Genomic DNA, 25042 nt, shown 5'->3' with positions numbered 1-25042 from the left:
ATGAGTCACACGGAAACCAATTTTTAAGCCAAATGTTATCACACTGCAGCAAGTAGAGGCTATTTTACTGTGGATGCAGAGGTGGGGTACAGATTTAAGCAAGCGTAGCATTGGCCTTGGCATTTCAGAGCCCCCCCACCCCCCACATACACACAACATAATTAAATTGCTAACTTTAGCTTCAGTGAAAAAAATTGCTTTCCAAACTACCTGAAATGAAGGTCACATTATCATGTCATGAAAGCCAATTCAAGGGATATGTCAACGCTTTCAGGTCATCGCTGTCAGCAGACATAAAAGGATTTCCGGTATGGTTTTCTTTTTGCTGCACAAGCCTGGTGGACATGTTTTTTGCTAACACACACTTTCTTGTCACCTGGAGTCTTTCAATAGACAAAAACAGTTGCACACGCTGTAGAGTTCAATGCATAAAGCACTTAAAAAAGAGTGTTAAAAAAGTGCTGTTTATGGCAACAGATTATATTTATTACAGGGACATGTCACTGTAAGATACAACATGTATGTTACTATTTTGCTGTATGTATTTAATACGCTTGTGTTTATCTTCATTAATTACATATTTGTGCTGTTTCAAAACAACATGTGGCCAGTGACTGGCTGTTCTTTCTGGATCATAGAAATTATATTTAAGTTGCCTGTTCTTCTATAATCACATTGCTGTTCACCAGTACAGAGCCTGGGTAGAGACTTTCAGACAGCACGCTTTGAAAAGAGCAGGTCACCCAACACCAGCAGAGTCACTGCATTAATAAAACACAAAGCATTTGCTTTCCTTTCAAGGTTTTTTGAACAGTAAAATCACCAGGATCTTTACGGCATGTTCAAATGAACAAACACGTATCATGAAATAACTTTAGTTCTAAACATATACAAAAAAAATTTACGCTTCACAATTCAGGGTAATCCTATAGAGCAGGTTAAGAAAGCAAACTCTTGGGTAATACCCTTAATGAGACTTGGACTAGCCATCAAGACAAAATTATAACTAAAAAGGGCAGATGGATATCAACTATGTAAATGTATTATACTCATTTCTATCTCCAGGCACATTAAAGCAGGTTGAACAACCTTTGGTTTTGTTACATCTGGACTATTGCCTTATGATATGGTCAAGTGAAGCAAAACAGCATCTGCAAAAGCTTCAGATAGTCAAGAATGTCCTGAACTGTTCATTTAGATGGGAAGTTGAGAGAATGCAGTCTGTGCTACAGTAGAAGGTGGAGGAGAGGCTGACTGTAGTCTACTGTTCGACTTCTAAAACACCCAAATTATCTTTTTCTCAGGATAATCTTTATTAGGCAAAAGCACTGACAACTAGACAAGGAACAATGAATAAGATAACTCTTCCGCAACCCAGAATTAATGCTTTAAAGTGGCTGTAATGAATATTTTTATATTAACAATGGATCACATAACTACTTGTATGTAAAAGACCAACAGAGCTAAAAGACAGTGAATATTGGGCTTACATTCATGAGGTGGACACAAATACAATTTCAAATGAATGCTAATGTTGCTCCGTATCTGCTGGATGTGTAAATAAGCAACTGTTTGCTAACAAGTTCACCATGATAGACATGATGGACATCCCCATCTGCCTCTGTTCTCTTTATGTAACCCGTCACTGCTGACCTCTTTCTGTGTCATTCAGATCAATGGCCATCAGATGAGCGCACATTATGGGCCACCTAGTGGGAGATTCCTCATGTCTCAGAGCATGAGAGTATGGTGGCTGAATGGAGATATTTCTGAGAGCTCCATGAACAAGATGTGTGATTTGTTTTTAGATGACACATTCTGGATGATAGTGTGGTCTTCACAAAGGCAATGGTTGATTACAAATGCTGAACCCTCTTTTGTCTGTGAGGGAACTCCATAAAAGCTGCTGTGATTGTGCGGCTCTGACCTAGAGTAAGAGAAAGCTAATGCAGACAAAACTGGATAGAAAAGATAGACCCTGCTATTCTCTTCCCTGTTTTTCCCCCCACATTACTGGTCATTACTTGATGTTCTGCTGTGATTAACTTGCACATAGCAATGCTAGATTCTGCTGTTAAAGTATTCCTGACCAGAATTTGAATGAAGACAAGGACAATTTCATGGGCTGGCAAGCAGCAAGGAGGCAGAGAAATATGGAAAAAGAAAAAGAAATAAGAAAGAGCGTCAGGGCCCAAGAGACCAAGGCTTTATAACCTTAACATGGCTGTAATAATGTCATCTCATGCCTGGCCACGTCTGAGTGTCCGTGGCCTCACTCTGTTTGATCATCATTATGTTTCGGTGCCACTTTGTGTCAGACATCCATCTGTGGATCCGCAGCTCAATCCAACACCTCAACAGATCATCGAGGAGGCATTTTTGGCTGCCCGCCAGGTCAAAGAGCACCGATTCGCCTTAAAAAAATTAAACACTGTACTGTAAAACTGTAAAATACTGTAAAACATTTGGCATCTGTAGTTGATTTCTTGCTATTCATAGGCCTCTCTCTGTCAATCCACTAGGCTTCCTGCCCAAAACAACAACACTTCAAACTAGTAATTACCACCCGTGTCACTGAGTTCAATTTAGCCCATTCGTTCCTCTCCGAGCTCCAGCTGTGGCTGAGCAGCTCTGAGCTGGTTTATAAACAGGCTGATGATGGCCTCTCCTCCACTTTACATCTCTCTTCTCTTCTCCTCACCTCTCCTCTCCTCTTTACTTCCTTTCCTTTCCCTATTTTTCCACTCCCTTCCTCATTTCCTTCCATTACCCTCTGTTTGCTTTCCTTTCCTTTCCTTTGCTTTCCTTTTCTTTCCTTATTTCTCCTCTGCTCTCTTCTCCTCGTATCCTTTCTTTTCCTCTCCTGTTGTTTCCTTCCATTATGTCCCATTCTCTTCCCTATTCTCATTTCTCCTCTCCTCTCGTCCTTTCACTGACTTTCTTTTTTTACTTTTTATTTCTTATCTTTCCTTACATTTCCTTCCCTCGCCTCTCTTTCCTCTTCCTCTCCCCACATCATTTATCTTCTCCTCTTCTATCCTCTCATTTTGTCTTTCATTGCAACCAATAGAAATCAAGACCATATTTCTGCCTTCCATTGATTACATTTATTCCCTAAACCAACCAAAACCCAGAGCCAAAGATAAGAGTAATCCTAATCCTAAAAGAAATCTTCTCCTCTCTGCAGGAGCCCTCCTAAAATAGGAGCCCTCACATTGAGCTTCTTGACATCAGAACTAATCGAATTCAATCGAAATCAGGAGCTCCACTTTAGACCAGACTGAATTTATTTTCTATTGTTCTCTCGACATCAGGCTCTTCCTCTGGCCTGACAACAATATTCTGCATATCAGTTGACCTCTTTCCCACCTGGGCACTCACTGGCTAAATCACACATTTAATAACAGTAAGTTATTAAAAAACAGCTTGTTAAGGGGGATCCAAACAGTGACAGATCAAGGTTTATATATGCTGCTAGCGTGTGAATCAGCAAAAGCGTGGAAAATATTATTTTAATGAAATTGCTTATCAAGTCTGGTGGCATACCACAATGTTTTTATTCAGTAGGCAAGGGATGAGAAGGAAGGAAATCATGTCAAGCTCTAACAATTTGGAGAAGAAGAGGGAGGGAAGAGTTTGATTGAGGGTTTTTTGAGAGATGTTTTTCCTCCTCTGTGCTCTCACAAGACTGCAGGGAAGCAAAGACTGAATCTGATAGACAACGAACACAATGTAATTTCAGCCATTTTCCTCATTTGCTTCTCCCTGTGTACTCCGGTGGTTGGCGTCTGTTTTTTGCTAAGCCGAGACTGCTCCGGGGTCAGTTTGTGAACAAATCGTGTTAGCAACATTAAGCTGCTAGCAGGCGGCATTCAGTGTTGCCACATGTGCCCCAGTTCTGTTTTGCAGTTCAGGGGTGAATTGGCAGTCTTGCACTTTACAGGGTTCACTTGTCTGCTTTTTAATAGAGTGCAGAGGTTTTTGAACTGTGAGGCAGGAGAGTTGAATGGAGAGACATGGGGCAAACATACTGCCTGAGGTGAATTAAGGTAAGATGGAGTCAAATAAGGTACTTTAAAACCCTTAGCGCCCAATTGCCACAATTTGCGTCATAACTCAGTCAAATCTGAACACACAGACATGATGCACGCATCTTTAGGTTCAGCGTGACTTACACTTTCCGAGGATTTTCACTTTCACTTTCCTTTATCTCTGATTTCCATCGCACAAATGTCCATAAATCTGTTTAGAAATCATAGGACATGTCACTCCAGAACTTGCCTGACATTCATCATGTTTTTAAGTTTTCTTCTCATTATCAAAGTAATCCAGTGATAGTTGTCTGTGTGTCCATGGGTACATTGCAAACAGGACCCGCTAATTGCAAATTCAGCATACTATTAATAGTGCCAATTTGCCAAAATTTTAACATATTTAGGCTCAAAACGGGCCCAAGCTGTAGGCCACAGCACTCAATCCATGGCAACATTATCCTTTCTGTTTACATCCCCCAAAGCATCATGCCGATGCTAGTTCCAAAACTTAGAAGATGATGATCCCCAAATTGAAGTAAGACAAAAGATAATATTAGGAGTAACAAAATCCATTAATATTAACTTTTTCAATGTGTATTATTTTACATTGCTAATGGAGAGGGGCTCCACAGTTTCAGACTTCTACACTTGCTGCAAGATAAACTGTGTAAATTTAATAAATTGTCATGTGAGACGAGTTTTTTCCCTCGTGACACATCTCGTTTCGTTTAACAAATTTCTCACCTCATTCTACTGACTGCTTGTAAAAGGCTGAGAATGTGAATTGGCATCAATCACATGGCCTCCTCGTGGATTGCCTGCCATGAAATCTAATGAAGACAGCAGGCAGCATCGTCTCATAAAGAGTTTATCTATTATACACAATGCAACCTGCTGTTACGCTTCATTGGACAGTGAATTGTTTTATTGTTGAAGCAACTGAGGTGAAATTGGCATCACTGAGGTGTAATCAGTTTATTCATTTTTCATTTTGGACGATATTATTTTGAACATTCATCACTCCAGTGAGATGTGTTATAGATATTGTGGCAACTGAAGATAGCTTTCACCATCGTTTATTATGCTTTACAGCTAATTAATGGCATTGATTTAATACTAAGACCATCAGTCTTACTTCTCCTTGCTGAAACATTATCTTTCAGGCTCCCAACACAGACAGGGTCGGGAAGTCAGAAAGAGACAGACAAACACATTTTGGTTTTGGTCTTTTCATGGGATTTGTTGGCAAAAAATATAGAATAACACCAGCCTGATCCTTTAAATATTAGCTTAACTTCCACTTATTTGTGCTCGTTTGTTAGCTCTTAAAACGAGAATTAATTAGCCTTATTCTGGTTTTGAACTTATTTAGGATATGATGTACTTTACTTACTTTCATTACTCCAAAAACCCGATCATAACCAGGATACTAGTGCGCTTGTAAATGCCTCATTGTCTAGTCAGGCAAAGTGGGCAAAATTCAGGCTAAAACTGGTCGTCTCTCTGACAGACTTAGTGTTCCTTTGTGTCTTTTCAAATGTGGTCTGTTGCTGATTTTGCTAATGTGAGTTCTGTGGTGACCCCTGAACACTAACCAGTCCAAACCAGACCTCTGCTAGTGGGACAGAAAGACAACTGTTAATGCATGACGCCAGCACTCCTCATCCTCCTCCTCCACTCTGTCTCTTTTTCTCAGTTTCTTTTTCTCTGTACTTATCCCTCTGAGTCAGATTAGAGTCTAATTATCATGTGGACTAATTATCTGACTGCAACAGGCTCCTCTCTCTCATCCAGCCAGTCACGTGAGCTTTCTAATGCCCTCTTTCTCATTGTGATGGAGGTCCCCAGCGGCTGACTTCCTGTTGCACCAACCAGGAGGCTCCAGCAGCTTCACATCTGCTGCCTGTTCCTCCACTTCCTCTTCATTCTTGTTTTGCATCTCTGCCCTTTTTTTCTTTTTATTTCTTACATCGCTTTCTGTCTCTTCACTAAATCCTAAAATCCTGCATGAAATATAATTTTCATCCAAAACTCCAGTAAATAAAATGTAATTTGGTCAGTGTAAAATAGACGTGGCTTGGCTCTGTCCAAAGGTAAAAAATATCCGGCTAGACTGTGGAGTAATTCAGCAAGAAAGCGAATTAATGAAAATTTCAAACTATTCCATTAAAGAAGGCAATAATTTTGAGAATCTAGATTTTAAAAAATGTAGATTTTTAGAAAAATAACTCCATAAATCATCCTAAATGACTAGGGCTAAAACTGCTTGTCCTTCAGTCGATCGACAGAAATGTAATTAACAACAATTTTGATAATGAATTGTTTAAGTTATTTATTAAGCAAAAATGCCTAAAATTAGCTGTTTCCAGCATCAAATATGACGTTACATTTTGTCTCATTGCAAATTGAATATGTTTGGGTTTTAGACTTGCTCGTACAAAACAAGCTAATGTATCAATATAATCATTAGTTGCAGACCTAGTCACCCATCTTTCTTCCAAAAAACAGATTTATTTTGTAAATGCTCATCTACATGTGAATTATCATTATTTTCCGATTCAGATGTTGCTTTCACATATACATTTTCGGGTATTTTGGATGTTTTGCTTTCAATTATGATAATTAAAAACACCAAGATTACATTAGGAGCCACTTTGGAGGCTGAGGTGTCATGTGTCACACCTGACCATACCCAACAAATGAACAAAGTCGTCTTCTCTTGCTTCCTGTCTCTGTCTCAGTATCGTTCCTTCTCTCCTCTGTTGTTGGGGTTGTTTTGTCGTTTTTGTTTTTGTCGGGTATTTTTAGCCTCCTGTCTTCCTACACAGCTCTGAGGGAGCAGCTGAGGGAGAGTGTTGCCGCCCATCCACAGCTCCAGATGACACAGAGAGAGACAGGTTCACACTAACCTCTCTCCAGCCCACCTAATTGTCCCGGAGCTAATAATAAAGCCTGCCTCTGAACCGATTTAACACGGTTTGTTTTGGAGGGAACAGGCGCAGGAAGAGGCAAACTTCTGAGAGCCCGGCGATCACGCGAGTGACATTGTCGTGTTTGCTCTTCACTTTGAAGTGCTACTTTGCCTTCTGGGGAAAATCATAAACAATAGAGTTCAGAGAGTGAATCAGGATGCATATGAAGATAAAAACCTGTTCCAGGACGAAATGTACTGTTCACCACCTGCTCGTGCAAATTCATGACTTTTTAAAAGGCCAAGTTCACAACATTCTGGTTTGATGAAAGCACAACACCTCTCCACACTGGTGTGTCTACATTTTAGAAATTCATTTAAATGGCTAACAGGGTTTTTTTTTTGGACATAATGTAAATCAGGACTTGGAGTTGTATTTATTGGACACAGCAATGGTACTGCTCACTTTTTTCCATCTATTAGTTCCTTCTATGCCACAGTTGTGCATTCAAGCCCAGTTCTGTAGCTTTTGATCATCCTCTGAAGTACCTGGAGACTCTAATCTCTCGATTAGACAGGCCTTCACTCACACACACTCACACAGGTTTCAGCCTCACTTATCTGTTAGAGAAGGACATGAGCAAACGGACAGCTAAGCTGCAGGGAGAAGGAGAGGCAGGCTTTGCAGCAGCAGGCTAGGTGTGTGCATCAATTTTACACCAATATGAGATTTTATAGGACACTATTTTTGTGTTGAAGCTTCCTACAACCAATATGTATGTCTGACTTTTACATTTTACCAATTTTAAAACCATATACTGGTATGTTGACAAAATTGGAAGGATTTATTGTTTTATGTGAATTTTTGTTTAATTATGACAGAAAATCCTTTTTAAAAACAGTGACACTAAAAACTTCAATATACAAATTAGCTGATATGTCATTTCATAGAGGAATAGTTCAACATTTTGGGAAATATGCTTATTTGCTTTCTTGCAGAGAGTTAGATGAGAAGATAGACCTACCAGCACCTCTAAAGCTCACTAATTAACATGTTATATCTTGTTTGTACTTTAAGTATCAAAGTAAAAGTACTCACTATGCAACATGTAAGCAGCATTTTAATATGTAGCCAGCTGCGGTAGAGCTAATTTTACTCATTTTATATACTGTTGGGTGATTTAATTTACTGTACAATACCTTGTATTTTATATGCTCACTATAGGTTTTTAAAATCTTAATCTGCAAAGTAACTAGAAACTACAGTTGTCAAATAAATGTAGTGAAGTAAAAAGTACAATATTTCCCTCTGAAATGTAGTGGAGTGAAGGTATAAAATAGCAAAAAATTAAAATACCGAAGTAAAGAACAAGTACCTCAGGATTGTACTTAAGTACAGTACTTGGGTAAATGTACTTAGTTACTTTCCACCACTGGTTGAGACTTTGAGTTTTGTCAACTGCTGTTTAGAGCTCAAAACTATCTGCTTGGCCAGATACTACTAGAGGTAAATGAAAAAACATTTTGTGGGATTTGTGGTTGTTTCGTTGTTGTATTTGGAGGGTTTTTTTTCTTTAAAGGCAGCATTAGGCTCGACCTTTGTTCAGGAGCAGCCTGCCAAAATAATTTAATTTGTATGAGTTTCACTAAAGAGTTTGATGACCAAAATTTCTGGTAAAACAATTATTACTTACAAATGCTTGGAATGAAAATCGAAAGAATGTAAAAAATAACTGCAAACATATAGGAAGCTTCAACGCAGAAATTATGGTATTGCCCTTTAAAACCTGTAATTTTGCTGCATATACCAACCATGCTGCTTTAAAGTCATCTTTCCTCTCCCTCATTTTGGCGCAGCTTTGGGGAGCAAATGTTTGAGTGTATACAGTAGAAAACATTGAGATTACACAGTGGTTACACAATAACTTGGTCCATGCTGAGCTCAGGTGTTAATGTAACCGGGCTCAGATGTTTCCAACCCAATCCCCCAAACACACACATATATACTCTCATTCTCTCCTGTTTACTCTTCTTACATTTTACACCCATGTATATACTCAAAGCCCTACAGTGTATTACATAAACCAGCCCTACTAAACTGTGCGTCCTCCTTGAACCCTATCTCCAGCTGTCTCTTCCCTTCCCCTCCATCGCTCTTGCGTTTAAGCGGTGGATTTTGCACTTTTCATGCTCACTGCTCCCCTTACTCCGCAGCACAACATGGCTGGAGTGATGCTGCTGCTGAGAGTGAGAGGACCTCAGGCTAAAGAGCAGCAAAACAAATTCACTCTTACATAACAAGCTCTGCTGCTGAATTACTCACTGGACAGGACAGGCCAGCTAGCAGAAATTAAGACGAAGAAAGACGAGGTTACAGCTAAAATGTCTGTGTGGCTGTTTTAGTAATTTTAAGTAAGAGCAGTGTGTAGCAGCAGACCATTAATTTGAATATTTAAAGAAATAGTCCGACGTTTTGGGAAACATGCCTATTCACTTTCTTGCCGAGAGTTAGATGAGTAGATTGATACCACTCTCACATCCCTGTGTTAAGTATGGAGCTGGAGGTGATTAGCTTAGCTTAGCATAGACTGGAAGCAGGGAGAAATAGCTAGTCTGGCTCTCACCAAACAGAACCAACAGCAAAAATGTAAAAAGGACATTTTTTTGTTTTAGAGGGAGTTAACGTGGTGTAACTGTTTCTTGACGATTAACAGTTTATCTATCTGCTCAGCACTTCTGTGCAGCGTCAACCTCACAGTGACGACAAAATCAGGGATGCCACTGCTCCCAGAAATAGTTAATTTCTCTTTATGTATATATTAAATAATCAAGATATAACATGTTAATGAGTGAGCTTTAGAGGTGTTGGTAAGCTGATTTTGTTACTTATGGACAGGGTCAGGCTAGCTGTTTGTTTTGTCAACAGTCCAAAATCCCAAAGATATTCAATTTAAAATGATATAAAACAAAGAATAGCAACAAATCTTCACATTTGAGAAGGTAAAACCAGCAAATGTCTGGCATTTTTGCTTGATAAAGGACTAAACTGATCATCAAAAATGTTGTCAAATTAATCTTTAGTTGAACTACTCAATTAATGGACTGGTAATTCTTTTTGGGCAACAATGCAATGATTTATAGAGGTAACGATTTATAGAGTTGAAGTATGAAGTCTAGATTTCCAAAATAATTACATTCTGCCTTTTGAAAAACTAAGATAATGTCCTCTTCATCTCAACTGACAAATACCAGGCTTCTATAGTAATGAATGGATTTTCCAGAAAAGGGAAAAATTATAATTTATTGTCAAAGATCAGTGTTCTGACATTTAAGGTATGACCTTTGTTTAAAGAGGCCACAAAAGAAAATAGTAATTTTTCAGCAGTATTGTAATTCACTAAAAATACCAGGATATAACTGGAAAATGGAAAAAACAGAGACTTAATTGTCATACAGCCTACAGACAAACAAATGGATCTGACAGCCTTATCCAGATGATCTCATCTTTTGTCTGTCAGGGTTTGGCATGCAAGCCACCTCAAAAACACATCATGCTTTCTTTTCATATAGTCCGTCCATGTCTATTCAGAGACTGAATGATGTAGCTGGCTGTCTGCAGAGAAAAGACACACACATCTGCACCACAGATGGCGTTTTAGATAACTACTGAGATGAGCTTCATTCTGTCTTCAAGGAGAGGATAATTGGTATTATGATAAGAGGGTTTTCAGGCCTGCCAATAGATGAGTTGTACATTACGCTCCTTGAATGTAATAGAGTTTTGGGAAATCTTATCTTGAATAGATTATTTTTTCATTTTATCTTTAATAGTGTTTAGATGGGGGCGCCCCGGTAGCTCACCTGGTAGAGCGCGTGCCACAAGGCATTTGCCTTTACTGTCTCTGTCACAAATAATAAAGCATAAAAGCCAAAAAAATAGAAAGAAACTCTGGCTGTGTTCTGAGCTAATGCTACTTAGACACAGCAGTGCTTTAAGCTAAACGCTAACATCAGCATGCTAACATGCTCACAATGACAATGCTAACATGCTGATGTATAGCAGGTATAATGTTTACCATGTTCACTATCTAGTTTAGCATGTTAGCATTCTAACATTTGCTAATTAGCACTAACACAAAGTGCAGCTGAGGCTCATGGGAATGTCATTAGTTTTGCAATAAGTAAGCAAGTATTGGACAAATTTTTACCTGATGATGTTGCTAGATGAAACATTAAGGAATCAACAAAGTTATTACAATTCATCCTGAGGTGGACATGAATGTCCCTATCAAATTTTATGGCAATCCATCCATTATTTGTTGAGATATTTCTATCAAAACCACGAATGTCAACCTGGAGGTAGCGATAGAGAAAAAGTCAGGTGATTACCAAAGTCACCAAGATGGCCAATGGGGTGGAACAACATTGCCATACATTTAAAAAGTCCAACAGAGAAATGGGCATTTATACCTTAAATAACTACTTATTAATGCCGCACTTCCAGTTTTAAATTATATGTTACCTCAGGAACATAGGGTCGATTAAGGAGGGAGGAGAGAGAAAAACATCTATCATTAGATTACAAAAAAATGTGACTCAGTCAAAGAAGAAGAGAAGGGGGGTGGAATGTTTTTCAAGCAGCAAATGTTGGTATTAAAATCTGGCAGACATAAATGCATCACAGCGTGATATTCGCAGCGCACAGAGCACTGCTAGAGCTGCTTCCCGGTGCCAGTGATTGTGTCAAGGTTCTTGGAGAGCTCTAGGGAATCTGGGAAGCCGCCATCAAACCAGAATTGTGTCACAGGAGACGTGGAGTAATAAATTCTTAAGATTATTACAGGGAGTTCCTCCAGAGTATATAACAGCTTCGGTTTAGGAGGCTTTTGGAGGAAGAGGAAGTGAAGAGGTCTCACTTTATATGCAGGACTGTCTTTCATCCTATATGTCAACCCTTAAATGCGTGTGTATTCCTGAATGTATATCGACATCTCTATATTTGATAGCCCTGCACATAGTGTCCTGTAACAGTGTGCAAGACTCTGAATCTTTCATGACCCTTTCTATGATGAATTTCCTTTTCAACTGTACTTACTTGATGACATACAGTACATACAGTAGTGCATTAGTGCTTACAGGAAATGGAGGTCAATCTCATGTATTAGGAGTCAAATAGCTCCTTATGCATGAAATTTGACAGCCAAGATGCAGTCGTCCTCTGTAGAGCTGAAACAATAAGTCCATTAATCAATTAGTCTATCAACAGAAATGTAATGCTTAAATTTGTTTTTCAGCAAAAATTAAGATTTTAATGTTAAGATTTGCTGCTTTTCTCTGTTTTATATCATAAACTGAATATATTTTGGACTGTTGATCGGACAAAACAAGACATCTGTAGACGTCACCTTGGACTCTGGAAAACTGGCATGGACATTTTTTTTTACTATTTTCTGACAGTTTATAGACTTAATGATTAATCAGTTAATCAAGCAGATAATCAGCAGATTAATTGATAATGAAAATAACGAGGAGACTGTCTACGTTCCAGACTTGAGGTGATTAAAGGGGAACCCCACTGATTTTACACCTCAAGGTCTGTTTATAGTTCTTGGGGAGTACTACTGCATGTGTGGAAAAAAAGCTTTTAGTGTCTCTCCAGAGGGAGCTGTGTGAAATCTGATAAATTGCCTCAAGTGATGTCACTTGAGGCAAATAGCATAACACTCCCAAATCTTCAACCGAACTATCGGCGGCCGAGTTGCATTGTGGGTAATGTAGGCAACCGGTTTTGACAAGGAAGAAGAAAGCGTGGAATTTAAAGACGATAACTCTGCTGCATCAATTTTAATCTTTTCGTCACGAGTCCGACAATGTTATAGGAGTGCAAAGCTAAATCAGTGGAGGACTCTTAAATATGACTTTCTACCTCCTACTATCTCTCTCAAATGTTGTCAGACATGCTGCTGGATACTGCACAATTTTGACACATACTTCCAGTCAAACTTAACCTTTTAACAACTGCTAAGCACCCGGCAACACACATAACAGCCTCTCCAATCAGTTCAATTATGAAGTGATTGTCTCAAGCGCTCATTAAGATTCTCTGAAAGTCCACTCACCAAGTCTTTGGAGGTGCCCAGTCTCTTCAGCCCATCCAGAGGCAGGAGGTCAGCTGAGTCCTTGTGTGTGAACTGGGTGGCCTGCTTCAGACGCCTCTGCTGGTGCAGGATGGCTTTATCCCGGATGGCTAGCTCACCTTTCTTCGCCTCACTCATGGTCTCGGACTATAAAGCAGTCTTTTCTGGTGCTGTGCACAGAAGCACGGAGACTATAACCTCACAGCAGCAGCACTGGGAGCTCTCTGCAGACAGCAAGAGACAGAGTGGATGTCCGTGTGCAGAGAGGAGGAGAAACAGTTTTTAAGGATTGCTGTTTAGGTCCAGAATAAACCTGCAAATGTTGCCTCTTCTACCGTGTTTTGCCCTCTCTGAAATGCTACTGTCCTTCCCTCTGGGCTTGCTCTCTCTCTCTCTCTCTCTCTCTCTCTCTCTCTCTCTCTCTCTCTCTGTGTTTGTAGTCCTTGGCATGTAACTGTCTCAGCAGCTTTAGGAGCTACTGTCCTGTCCTGGATGCCCCTCTTATGTAGAGATGCATCTTCCTCACAATGTCAAGATCTGTTCTGTCTGTTACAGAGGCTGTGGGTAGGTGTGACTGAGAGTATGTGTTTCCCCGCCCCTCAGTGCCGTCTGTCCTTGGATCTCTCTCTCTCTCTCTCTCTCTCTCTCTCTCTCTCTCTCTCTCTCTCTCTCTCTTACGCTCTATCTTTGCTTTCAGGAGTGTATTCTCTCTCTCTCTCCCCTCTGAACCCACCTCTTTCCGTCACACACTCAACACAGACGCATGCTCACTTCCGCATACAGAGCACATTTTCTCTGTTGACTCTCACCTGGGGAAACACAAAGAAAAAGAGTCTTTATACTGTATATCAAACATATGCACTAGTCAGCCACGTAGCTACAATATAACATCAGATTGGACAGATTCTGTACATTATCTAGTCTTAAAAGTGATGTTGCAACACACACACACAGTCTGTCACTCTGTATCTTGTTCATAAATCCCAATATAGTTGGCAGTATTTAGTGCCTTGAGCAGTGATTGGCTTCGGCGGCCCCCGCTGTGGTGGAGGTGTGAGAGAGATCGCTGCGATCTGACCCTACACAGAGGATCAATCTGGGCCACTGATGGTAACAATTGATTTCCTCTGCCTCCCCCGTGGCAGACACCGTGAATTAAAGAACCCATTTTCTAGCATCCATCCATCAATCCACACCAACAAAAGCTCAAAATATCACATCCATCCACATTCATGACCTCTAGATGATGACACATTTTTATAGCAGTGATGATTCAGCCTACAGGTGTGGAAGGTTTCATGTGATACAACTAAAGTTTGTTAATTTTCCTATCTTTCATAGCATTTAAGGACTGTATTTTTTCAGAAAATGCATGTTAATATCAAAAGAAAGAGCTAAAATGGAAATTTTGTTTAGAATATATAATATTTATTTAAAGGAGGTAGTCTTTGTGAAGGTGAAGTGGAAAATATTGTGTGCCTGCTGAGATATTTATTGTTTAAAGCATGTGCTGCACCCTGCTGGTCACTTTCTTTTCTGTTTTTTCTTGGATTTTTTTTTTTGCCTGACATGCATCAGTATTCAAATTCCATCACCAGGAGAGATGCAGTAGTTTTTTATAGATGATGTACTCTTGGTATCCGTTGTCTTGGATAATATTCAAACAATGCTGACCATATTATAAATATACCTGAAAGAGAACTATATCGGGGCATATTTGAACAACATTTTTTGATGGGTGAGACCGATTGACTGTATACAAAGTGAGACCAAAGACAATTTACATGCCTCGGCTGGACAATAAAGTTTATTCTATTGGTAATTAGCAGTGGTTGAATGTAACTAAGTACATTTACTCAAGTCCTGTAATTAAATACAATTTTGAGGTACTTTAGGTATTTTAGTTGAGTATTTCCATTTTGTGTTACTTTATACTTCTACTCCACTACATCTCAGAGGCAAATATTGTTATTTTTACTGCACTACATTCATTTGACAGCTATAGTTACTAGTTACTTTTCAAATTAAGATTTTACACTAAAAAACAAACATATGATCAGTTTATAAAACACCAGCGGCTGGTGACTTTTCTCCTCTAAACTTTTCAGATAGTTTAATTTAAATAACTTTTCGAATCCCAAAGAGATCAAATTATCCGATATTTCACTAAAAAGATTAGAAAAAAGACCAAAATATTAATAGAAATTTGTGTAGCAGAACTTTTTTCTTCTTTTCTCTCCCATTAATCATCTCAAACCCCTCAGATTTATCTGGTGACCCTTTGGAGGGGCCCGATCCCTTGGTTGGAAACCACTGGACTAAACTACCGAACTTCACTGTATAAGGTGGTTAAAACTAGCTCTTGCTCATTGATTATTCAGTATTAATAATCTAATAATGTAAAATGGGATGGGCATTTTATACCATTTTCTGACTGTTTTTGTACATTTGATGGACTAAGTGATTCATTGATTAGTCAAAAAAATAACTGACAGATTAAATAGTGAAAAATGTTGATTGTTTTTGTTGTTTTGAATTTATTTTTACATTTTTTGTTGATTTAGTTTTGAATTTTTTAATCTGCTTGCACTGCAGATAATGGTGACAGTGAAACCTATTAGAATAATCAGGCTTATAAGGCTCTCTTCAGGGGATTATTTGTAATAATTTAAAGGGTCAGTTCATTCCAATAACAACATTTTCTCACTTATCTCTAGTGGTATATAGTCATGCAGATAATTCTGAGTATTCTGAGTTTTCTGTCTCTGAGATTTCTGCCTTCATCCCAGTAAAATGGAGGTAAATAAGGTTTCATTTGTGATGTATCTGTCACTTGTCCCGCCCTAGACAGTGAGAGAGATGTCAGTCAAACACAATCTGTACACACCTACAGACTTACAATTTGCCAAATTAAGTGACCCACCTGTGTGGGTGAATCATGGCTGCGTAAAGGCTTTAAACCAAAACTAACTGCATGGCAAGCTACCACTAGAGGTAAGTTACAAAATATGTTGGGGGTTTTTGTTGTCTTTTTTTGCGTAATTTGGTGAACCAACCCTTAAACAATAAATTTAAAATGTAACTGTTTATTGGTCTTCATACATCCTCCATACAAATTGTAAATTAGTTATTTGTAAATTATGAGTTGGAAATTAAATGAGCTACTGAACGATAAACTGAAGAGTAAAATACATTTTTTATCAACTGATTGATGGTGGATTGTCAAACAATATTATTTATTGGTGTACTCAGTTATGCTTTTGACTTGTCTGACAACCTCTTACTACATTTTTCTCTGATTATTCAACAAATTCGGAAAAGCTTTGGGACTTTCCCGTACAAACAAAGGAAGCTTTTTAACTTATACAACCTACAGCGTTTGTCCTTAACCCTCTCCAACAGAATCACAGGACAACTGCACACCCCAGAAAAATCAGCAGCGGATTAAATCCAAAGCATTTCTCAACTCCTGCAGGGGGCATCATTATGTGGAGATTCAGCATGGCTCCCCGGGGGTCTGAGGAACGCAAATGCAGATTGATTGGGTCATTTGTGCCAAGCTTTTCTGGGAAGGAACAGAGCAGAGTGACCTGCAGAGGCAGGACTTACTCTGGGGTCGTGTCCCGGGTCACAGTGGATGACAAGGAAGATGTTGTGGGAAGATATCACATCACAGATTATACATGTTATGATGAGCCTGTTCTCTCGGTTGATTTGTAAACTTTGAATGAAAATAAGAACAAACCCCGGAGACACAAGCAGAATATAGAGAAATAACACAATATAAGCCGGTAAATTAAAGGACAAACCGCTAAACAGACCCCTGAACATCGTCTTTATTATCATGACCTAAATGTCCAAACTGTCAAACAAATAAGTAATGCAGAGAGAATTTTCTACCAAATCAAACATTTTAAGTGCTGCATTTACCCAAAACTTCAAAAGTTTCATAAATAAATTTTGCTTAGAGGCCTTTCTCATGTCTGCACAACCCATAATATGTAATCAAGGAACTGAAAAGTACCTTAATTAAAACAAAATCTGCTTTAGCAGACAGAGAAAATAAAACACAGCAGTTTTGGTCAGTTGCAGTTGCTGGCAATGTAACAAAGTCTTGCATTTTGTGCTTTTTTTTGTATCAAGTTCATATTAACTGAGGTTGCAGAAGGCACATGTGCATCGTTTGTTTCATGGAATTGCGCTTTAAGCTTTGCTTAGTGTATCTCTGAAAAATAACACTGTGCAAGTGTACATATAACAACACATTAAGCTCCCTCTGAGCCACTTCTCATCCCACACAATAACTTTCAAGGAACCTCTAATTCCCATAAAACTGGCAGTGTAAAACCAAAGCCATCTTTCATGATTATCTGCTACGTACAGTACATAAAGACAAGAAATGTGTTTCGTTTCTGAGATATTTTAAGGTTTGCAGTGAATTATGGATAAACATATATACCAATGCCATATTTGGAGTGTAAACATCAGGAATATTGTGGCCCATAGATTTAAAAGCATGCTGTTATGTAGCCCCAGTTTGTGCCTCTCATGTATTAGCATTACATTAGACAGTGGTAACCAGGGAATGAAATTAACACCTGCTACCTGCTAAATACAGGGTAAATATATTGGCTGCCATCATGGCAGATGGGTTTTTCCTATATTAATAAATATTATTTTTAAAGAGATTCTTAGGTTAAGAATAGTCATGGATTAAGGTTATATATATATGTGATATATTCCATATTTCTACTGTCAGGTACCACTGACTCAGTGTTTACAATTCTGAAGTGTATAGATTTCAGAAGTGGCAGACAAAGTGGCCGGTAGAAATGTTCAGTAACCTGCCACAGTGGCAGATGAGGAAAAATCTTAATTTCAGACCCTGGTGGTAACCATCCATTTCTCTGAAAAATAAATACCCGACGATGTAAAACCCAGAAGGTCGTTAAATAACACTGCTCTGAAGATATTTCCAGAATCCTAAAAGACTCTTCTAACCATCTAGATGGACAAATATTATGTCTGCTGCACAATAAAATAGGTTTTTAACCTGTTTCCCAAGTTATTTCCCAGAGAAACGGACTGTACTACTGTGACTTGAATGTAACTTCAATGTTAATACATGAGAGGCACAAACTGGGGCTAGCTGCTATGATGTTGTTGACCTACGGGCCATGGCGCTTCATCACTTTCATACTTGTCATTGTAGCTTTTGTATTTGCATCCACAGCAGAATGTACAATGTAGTGTGTGGGGGGTTTTTTGTGTGTTTTTTTTTTTTAGGCACAGAGGTCACGAGGCGTTCAACCTGGCAACCAGATAGTTCCCACTAATGCCACAGAGCTCCATTCTGTGCAAGAACAAGCAAGCCACACACTGGCCTATATTAATGCTGCATGGGCTATCTGTTAGTGTTCACTGAACTCTCTCACATCAGCCCTCTCAATCACAGCACGTTGGGGAGGTAAAGCGAACAGAGCAGCATGTTCTGTCCCAGAGCCGGAAAGCGTCTGAAGGCCTCCCAGGCGTCAGAGAAGATGTTGTACTTGAGAAAGACGCGATGCTCCAGGCTGGTGGGCAGGCTGACATCCCGGCTCATGATGTAGATGCCGTCGTTGTGCAGCGTGCACGTCAGGTTCAGGCCCGACTTCGACGTGTTCTCTTTCAGCTGGATCCACTCCCCCGTGGTGACGTTGTAGGACTGCACTGTCAGCACATCCTCCGTCTGGCTCGGACGCCGCTGCCGCTGGCCCGCCTCCAGCTCGTGGGTGTAGCCGCCTACCAGGTAGATGGTGTCCTCCACCGAGAGCATCTGCTGCTTGCGGATGTGTGCCGAACAGGACCGAAACACTGTCCAGGTGTCAGAGGCGGGTCTGTAGCAGAGGACATTTGTGTTCCTGTCTGTCAGACACAGAAAAAAAAAAACTCAAAAAAGCAAGACTGAAAGAACTCATTTCTTTCTCACTAACATGTGGAAGCACCAAGGGTGTAGGTGTGGTTTCAGAAGTGGGGGGTGCACAATGAAATCACAGGTTCTTCAACCAAAAACCAAATCACTGGTATTTCCTGCATGTATATACATTTATACCTGAATAACAAACTCAGTGTCCTGGGAATGGCCGGCGGTATGAAAACAAAAGGCCATCAGCAGTGCCACTGAGCCAGCGGAAAGATCCTCTAGATGGTTGTGGATCAAACGGAGTGAGCCATGGAGTGTAAGTGCTGCTGGGACACAAGCCAGGGGGACTTGATCAACCCTGGTGGGGTCGCCTGGGTGAGGGTGACTGTTGTTGAAAGACCCAAAACACCCGGTTATACCTACGTTAAATCACTGAGAATGTACCCCAGTGCAACCAAAGATGTATATTACAAACAATATAAATCAACAAAATTATGATGACAAAGAAATTATAAATGATCCATACATTGGTTCATTAGTAATTCTCTAACCCAGCTTAAAGGTGTAATATGTAACATTTCCGCATTAAAATGTCTAAAAACGACTAGACCTATTATATATTTTGTTGAGTACCTACATCATCCAACAATGTTCAAACCCAGAGAAATCTGTGATTTTATTCAAGGTAACGGTGCGTTTTATTTGGTCGCCTGTCAATGGCATCATATCCCTTTTACCCCCTCTAGTTGTTATAACTTCCGGGGAAACACGGGATACATCAGTGAGGAAGTAAGGAAGTGGGCGAACGTGACTAAAGGTAACATGAATAAAACATTACCTCGTCCGTGAACATTATTTCTGCCTGAGTCACGTCAGATAGATTTTCATCGGCAATGGTGGTTGTTTAACAATGAAGACAACAACTCCCATGATCCCACGCTATTTCACAACATCATCAAACTACGTCTTTTGTTATTGTTTTGATGTGAGAAACCCCTAGCAGCAGAAATTACATACTGTGCATTTAAAATCACATTTAGGGGAAAAAAACCCACACATCACTCGCTGCTATTAAAACAGATTACTGTGAGCGTACTATAATATTTGAAGCAAACTCAGATGAGTGTATCAACATTTATATCAACTCACTGTTTATTTTACTGAGGAAATCAAACAAACTATACAAGTGTGTGGGGGGGGGGTTAAGATAAATAAGACTCTGAAAAGTTAGGTACATGGAAAATTACCATAAAAGAGATGACAAAACACCTATTTTTCCATCCAGCGTGACTTTAAAAACAACAAAATTAGATGACTTACGAGGTTCGGCATGTCTACAAAAACTCTGGTTAGTTTATATTGCTGTGATATTAAAAGTGTTCTTAGTTGCAGTTTAATAGTGTAGTTTGGTAGCCTGTCTGTGTTTGCCCAAAAACGACTCTACAAAATTGACCTCCAACAAAACAAGGAGCAATCAGCAACACCTGGGTGAGATATATGATTCTGAGAGCAGGAAAAAAGCACTCGTCCAGGCCTTCACAAGCGGCAGCTTTTATCCTCAGCCAATAAGACTTTTCAAAAGTTTGCAGGACACAGGCGCAAGTGGCCATTATTGTATATTATATTGTTTGTAACTATATGTGTGTAACACTGTGTGTGTAGGATAGCGTGCCTGTATACTGTGTACATGTTGAATGGAGAGCAGCCAGTACACAAATTGTTCACTGTATGGAAATGACAATAAATACCCTGAGTTATACCAACCTCTTGCAGTGTATCCACCCATGACGTATATCATCCCCTGGCATTCACAGGCAGAGAACTCAGCTAGCGGGTCTGGCATCGAGGACACACAGGTCCACCAGTCCTGTTCTGGGCTGTAACACTCCACTGTGCCCAGACACTGGCCTCCTACAGCGTACAGCTTCCCTTGTACTGCCAGCAGCTTGAAGTTGGACCTGATGGAGAGGACGCAGTAAGTGAATCATAACAGCAGCTACTGGTATTTGAGAGGAAATGTGTAGATCTGGTTTTACCTCTTCTGGTTGAGCGGAGCCACCTGGTTCCACTCGTTCCTACAGGGGTTGTAGCAGTGCACCGCAGAGATCTCCTGACTCGTCATCCTGTATCCACCGACTATGAACAGGTAGTTATCGAGGACGGCTGAGCCATATCCTCTGACATTGATCATATCTGGAGGCAGGTTGTTTGCCAGCGGTTTCCAGCGCTGCTCCACCTCTCCATACCTCAGCATGGACCAGGGTTCATCCTGATCGGGCACGTCCAGGGACAGACAGGTGAAGTCTCCGATGGCTACCAGGGTGGCAGTGCCTTTCATGCGCATCTCCCTGACTTGGTCTCTGTCAGCAGAGGGGAGGCTACTGAACTCTGGCCGCCTCAGCATGGGGTGATAGTAGCAGCTCATGTATTTGAGGCAAGCATGACGCAGATCATGAGTCCCGTAAACTTCAGAGAGGCTGTACAGCTCCACACAGTTGTCCAGCCGGATCTCCGAGGTTAGGAGCTTGAGGATGGAGGTGACCTGTAAGAAGGAGGCGGTCTCAATCAGGTCCTCCAGAGTCTCGTTGACAACCTGAACCTTGGAGGTGTTGATGAACTCCAGGACCAGCTCCAGGCCGTGGACACTGAGCCCCTGCAGCTGCACCGAGTCCTCCGTGGACTCCCTCATACCAGAGCTGTACAGTGCACGGAAATAGTCGCTCTTCTCTATCAGCTTCTTTTTATTCACCTCGTAGATTTTGTCATCCATGACGATTGCAATAATCTGCTCAGATGACATGGTGAAGCTAGCTAGTGTTTTGTCTTTCAGGCTTAGTTTTGTTTTTGCTTGCCCTTTAGTCAGCCTCCTCGGCGAGTCACCGTTTACATTTCACCGGCGAGGGAGCTCTGTGGCCGGTCTATATATGGTAATGTTCAGCCCATAGATCGCCATGGAGCAACTTTCGTTAGCCGTGGAAGCTAACCAGTTAGTTACATAGAGAAGAGATGCTGCAGCTAACGTTACTACATAAACTAGCCAAAAGAACCTTTTCCTCTGATTAGCATTCCTCGATAGTCCGATAAAAAGTCGCCCCGGTATCTAAAGACGTTGGTTAAATAGTGTCGTTTATTTCTGACATTGGCAGTAACCTTTTCCATTGCATTTTACAAGCCTTTTTGCAGGACGGTGCCGAGCTGTCAAATTTTAACTGTTTTGATTTTGCACTATACGTCATTTCCGGGTTTTACTCTTCTTCGTGAGGATGTTTTGTAGCGCTGTTGTATGCTGCTGCCACCTACCGGTATATGGACGAATAGCGCCTCATCGTAGAAATGTAAAAAAAAAAAATAAAGCCAAATAAAATGAGACTATATATTAAACTAGCATAAAAAAACCCGATAAGTTAACATAACTTATTTCCATATTGATCCTGGTGCAAGATCAAAAGACTTGTGCACCTAGGCTACATTACAGACTTAAATGGAAGTTGTGACATGCAGATTTATACATATACTTAAATATTGAATATATTCACTCAGCTCGACTATTTCCAAAGTTTTTACACCTGTTTTTTTTTTACTATACTTACACAAGGGCAAAAATACATACACCTAAAAAAAACAGAATAGTAGATACCACAAGCAGAAAACAACAACAACAATAGAGAAAGAAAATGATAATAAATAAATGCAATAAAATAAAATAATCAATTTCCCAGCAGAAATGTCAATCAGCTTGCATCCTGAACTTAACTCTCACTCAGTCTCCCTAGCAGTAAACTTGTTTTTAAAAACTCTCTGAATTTCAGTCAAACGCTGTATTTTCTTTACACAGATAAAAAAAATGGCCACAGCATGAGACTGCTGACATTGATCTGTATTCTGGTTAGTCGAGGTATGAAAAATATCCAAGATTTTAGTTTTGCTTTAAATCATACACTGGTTTTACGCTAGTGAGAGAGTACTCTGTATGTTAACACCAATTAAAAATGCACTGCAGTGGTTTGTCTAAGTTTACTAGTATTGCTTACATACTAAATGTCAACCCACTAAACACTGATTTGCATATTATAAGATGTCTAGAAGTCTATGTTAAAATTGGGACAAATTTGGCTGAAAAAGTATTATATTTGAACATGTAGTTAAGGCCAGCTTACATGTAACCTATAAGGCTAGAACCTCTCACTTTTCAACCAGTTCCAATCTAGACGTCTCTTGCCCTGCAAATGCTTACAGGGAAGTCATAAACATCACATGTAATCTAGCATGTGATCCAGTGTTGATTCAGGTAAGAGAAAGATCACAAATCCCCTGTTTTAAAACCAGTTAGGTTATCTACAAAACATTTCTGCATTCTTTGGTTTTCAGGCTTCAAAGAAAAGTGACACATGAAGGAAGTGAAGTTCTACATTAAAACTGATGTGTGTCTGTTTGCAGGTGTACCTGTGGGTCAACTCTGTTTTGATATTCCCTGTCTCAATGCAGAGTGTGTGATTTAATGTTCAAACAGTTGATGGGATCATCTGCAGTCTAGTATAGTTGAGAGGTGTTTTGTCCATCTTTATTGCAAGCAAAGAGAATATACTGGAGTCAGAAACGTTGCATGTATGCATTATTTTATTCTCAAGCTAGCTTATTCTCTTTTAAATGTTGCTTTATGTCTTATTTAAATCACTTTGTGTTCGAAAGGTGCTATACAAATAAACTTGCCTTACCTTGTCTTAAATATTAATTTGAAATCCTCATTTTTTTCTACATAGGGACACAGCGAGGCAGTAAAACTTGCAGCTTGAGAACCATTGGTGTGAGTCCACTGGTTTGGCATGGCTCAGAAACAGGGAATCCTCTAAATCTAAAATTACTTACATATGGAAGCATTCATTATAGGTGGGTTTGGAAGCTTTGGTTGCAAATGGCAGTGGATGCAGGAGATTTTTTAGGATCATTTTTAAAAATATATATATCTGAACATGGATTTATACTTATTGTGATGCAAAAAATCATCATCCTTTTTAACCTAAACTGCATTGTCTTGCATGCGATCTCTCACAATTACAGTGTTACCCTCAAGCTCGTACTCCTGTGAGTGCAGAGTTATAATAAGCTCTGCAGCCAGCAGGCCCGTTGTCTATCTCCAGCTGTCAATCAAGATAACGTGTGTTGCGTCACTGTCTGAGTGAAGGTTTAGCTGAGAGAGAAGTGAAGCTACAAATAATTAAACAGACTGAGACAGGCGGAGGTGCCTTCAAAATAAAAGCACAGAGCTTGAGATAAAAATATTGACTGTGATATATTGGTCTTTTGTTGAAGGAGTCGTCATCATCAGTCAGTCAGTGTTATCCATCCCTTATATGACAAAGAGTGCTCCTAAAACAGCTAACGCAAAGAATGAAACTTGTAACTGTATGAGGCCACTTTAATTTCAATTCACATGTCCAATCAGAGAAATTGTTCAAGTGTGATGTGTTAAGTTTTTACTCACTTTACCCACTTTTATCAATAACAGCAAATAGTTTTTATTTTCCACTTTTAGAGTCACTTCAGGGTCTAATAATGCAGTTTCTGGGGATAAATACTGTATACTGTAGGGCAAACAATAAATTCTTATCTTATGTTCTAGAAATTAGTTTATGCATGCAGATACAGATGAAAATTAGCTTTAAGCTAACTCTGGTACAATACATTAAATGGTAACATTCATGTTTAATGTTACAAATTAAAAAAAATAAAGATAAAAATATTTGAACTTGACAAAAGTCAGCTATGAGGATTGGGGCTGCAATTAGCAATTATTTTCATTATTGATTAATCTGTGGATTATTCCCTTGTTTAATCGATTAATCTATACATCTATAAAATGTGACGTGATGATACTTAAAAATGCCTAAAGCATCCTAGCATTTGTGAAGGTGAGATCAGGAAATGTTTGGCTTTTTTGCTTGAAACTATGAATAAAATAGTTGCCCATTAATTTTCTGTGGATCAACTAACTGATTAGTCATCTTATCCTTTCTGTTTATTAGTACTTAGCAGCAAAAATGTTCAAATTCTCACTGGA

At 39.5% G+C, this 25042-nt stretch overlaps 2 protein-coding genes across 2 annotated transcripts in view; both read right to left on the bottom strand.

Annotated features, from left to right (window-relative positions):
• Positions 1-13649, bottom strand: part of nrip2 (nuclear receptor interacting protein 2) — a 29744-nt gene extending 16095 nt beyond the window's left edge. The window contains exon 1 of the mRNA XM_044185317.1: positions 13065-13649. Coding sequence (XP_044041252.1) covers positions 13065-13220 — 156 coding nt within the window. The 5' untranslated portion in view covers positions 13221-13649. The remainder of the gene's footprint in view (positions 1-13064) is intronic.
• Positions 13650-16894: 3245 nt separating this feature from the next.
• On the bottom strand, positions 16895-22965 carry klhl42 (kelch-like family, member 42). The gene is made up of 3 exons (XM_044185315.1): positions 21021-22965; positions 20749-20942; positions 16895-18986 (listed from the first exon to the last, which is right to left on the bottom strand). The coding sequence occupies exons 1-3, from the start codon at positions 21782-21784 to the stop codon at positions 18532-18534; spliced, it is 1413 nt and encodes a 470-aa protein (XP_044041250.1). The 5' UTR covers positions 21785-22965; the 3' UTR covers positions 16895-18531.
• Positions 22966-25042: the final 2077 nt, after the last annotated feature.

Source organism: Siniperca chuatsi, linkage group LG23 (assembly GCF_020085105.1).
Source record: "Siniperca chuatsi isolate FFG_IHB_CAS linkage group LG23, ASM2008510v1, whole genome shotgun sequence".
Classification (NCBI taxonomy): domain Eukaryota; kingdom Metazoa; phylum Chordata; class Actinopteri; order Centrarchiformes; family Sinipercidae; genus Siniperca; species Siniperca chuatsi.
The sequence above is the reverse complement of the archived record's forward strand: the minus strand, read 5'-3'. Positions and strand labels throughout refer to the sequence as shown.

Excerpts from the sequence above, each read along its gene's own strand:
- klhl42 (XM_044185315.1), bottom strand. The coding sequence starts at position 21,784 with ATGTCATCTGAGCAGATTATTGCAATCGTCATGGATGACAAAATCTAC. Across the intron at positions 20,943-21,020 it reads GCTCCGCTCAACCAGAAGAG|GTCCAACTTCAAGCTGCTGG; the intron begins GTAAAACCAGAT and ends CCTCTCCATCAG. Across the intron at positions 18,987-20,748 it reads GGGTGGATACACTGCAAGAG|ACAGGAACACAAATGTCCTC; the intron begins GTTGGTATAACT and ends TGTGTCTGACAG.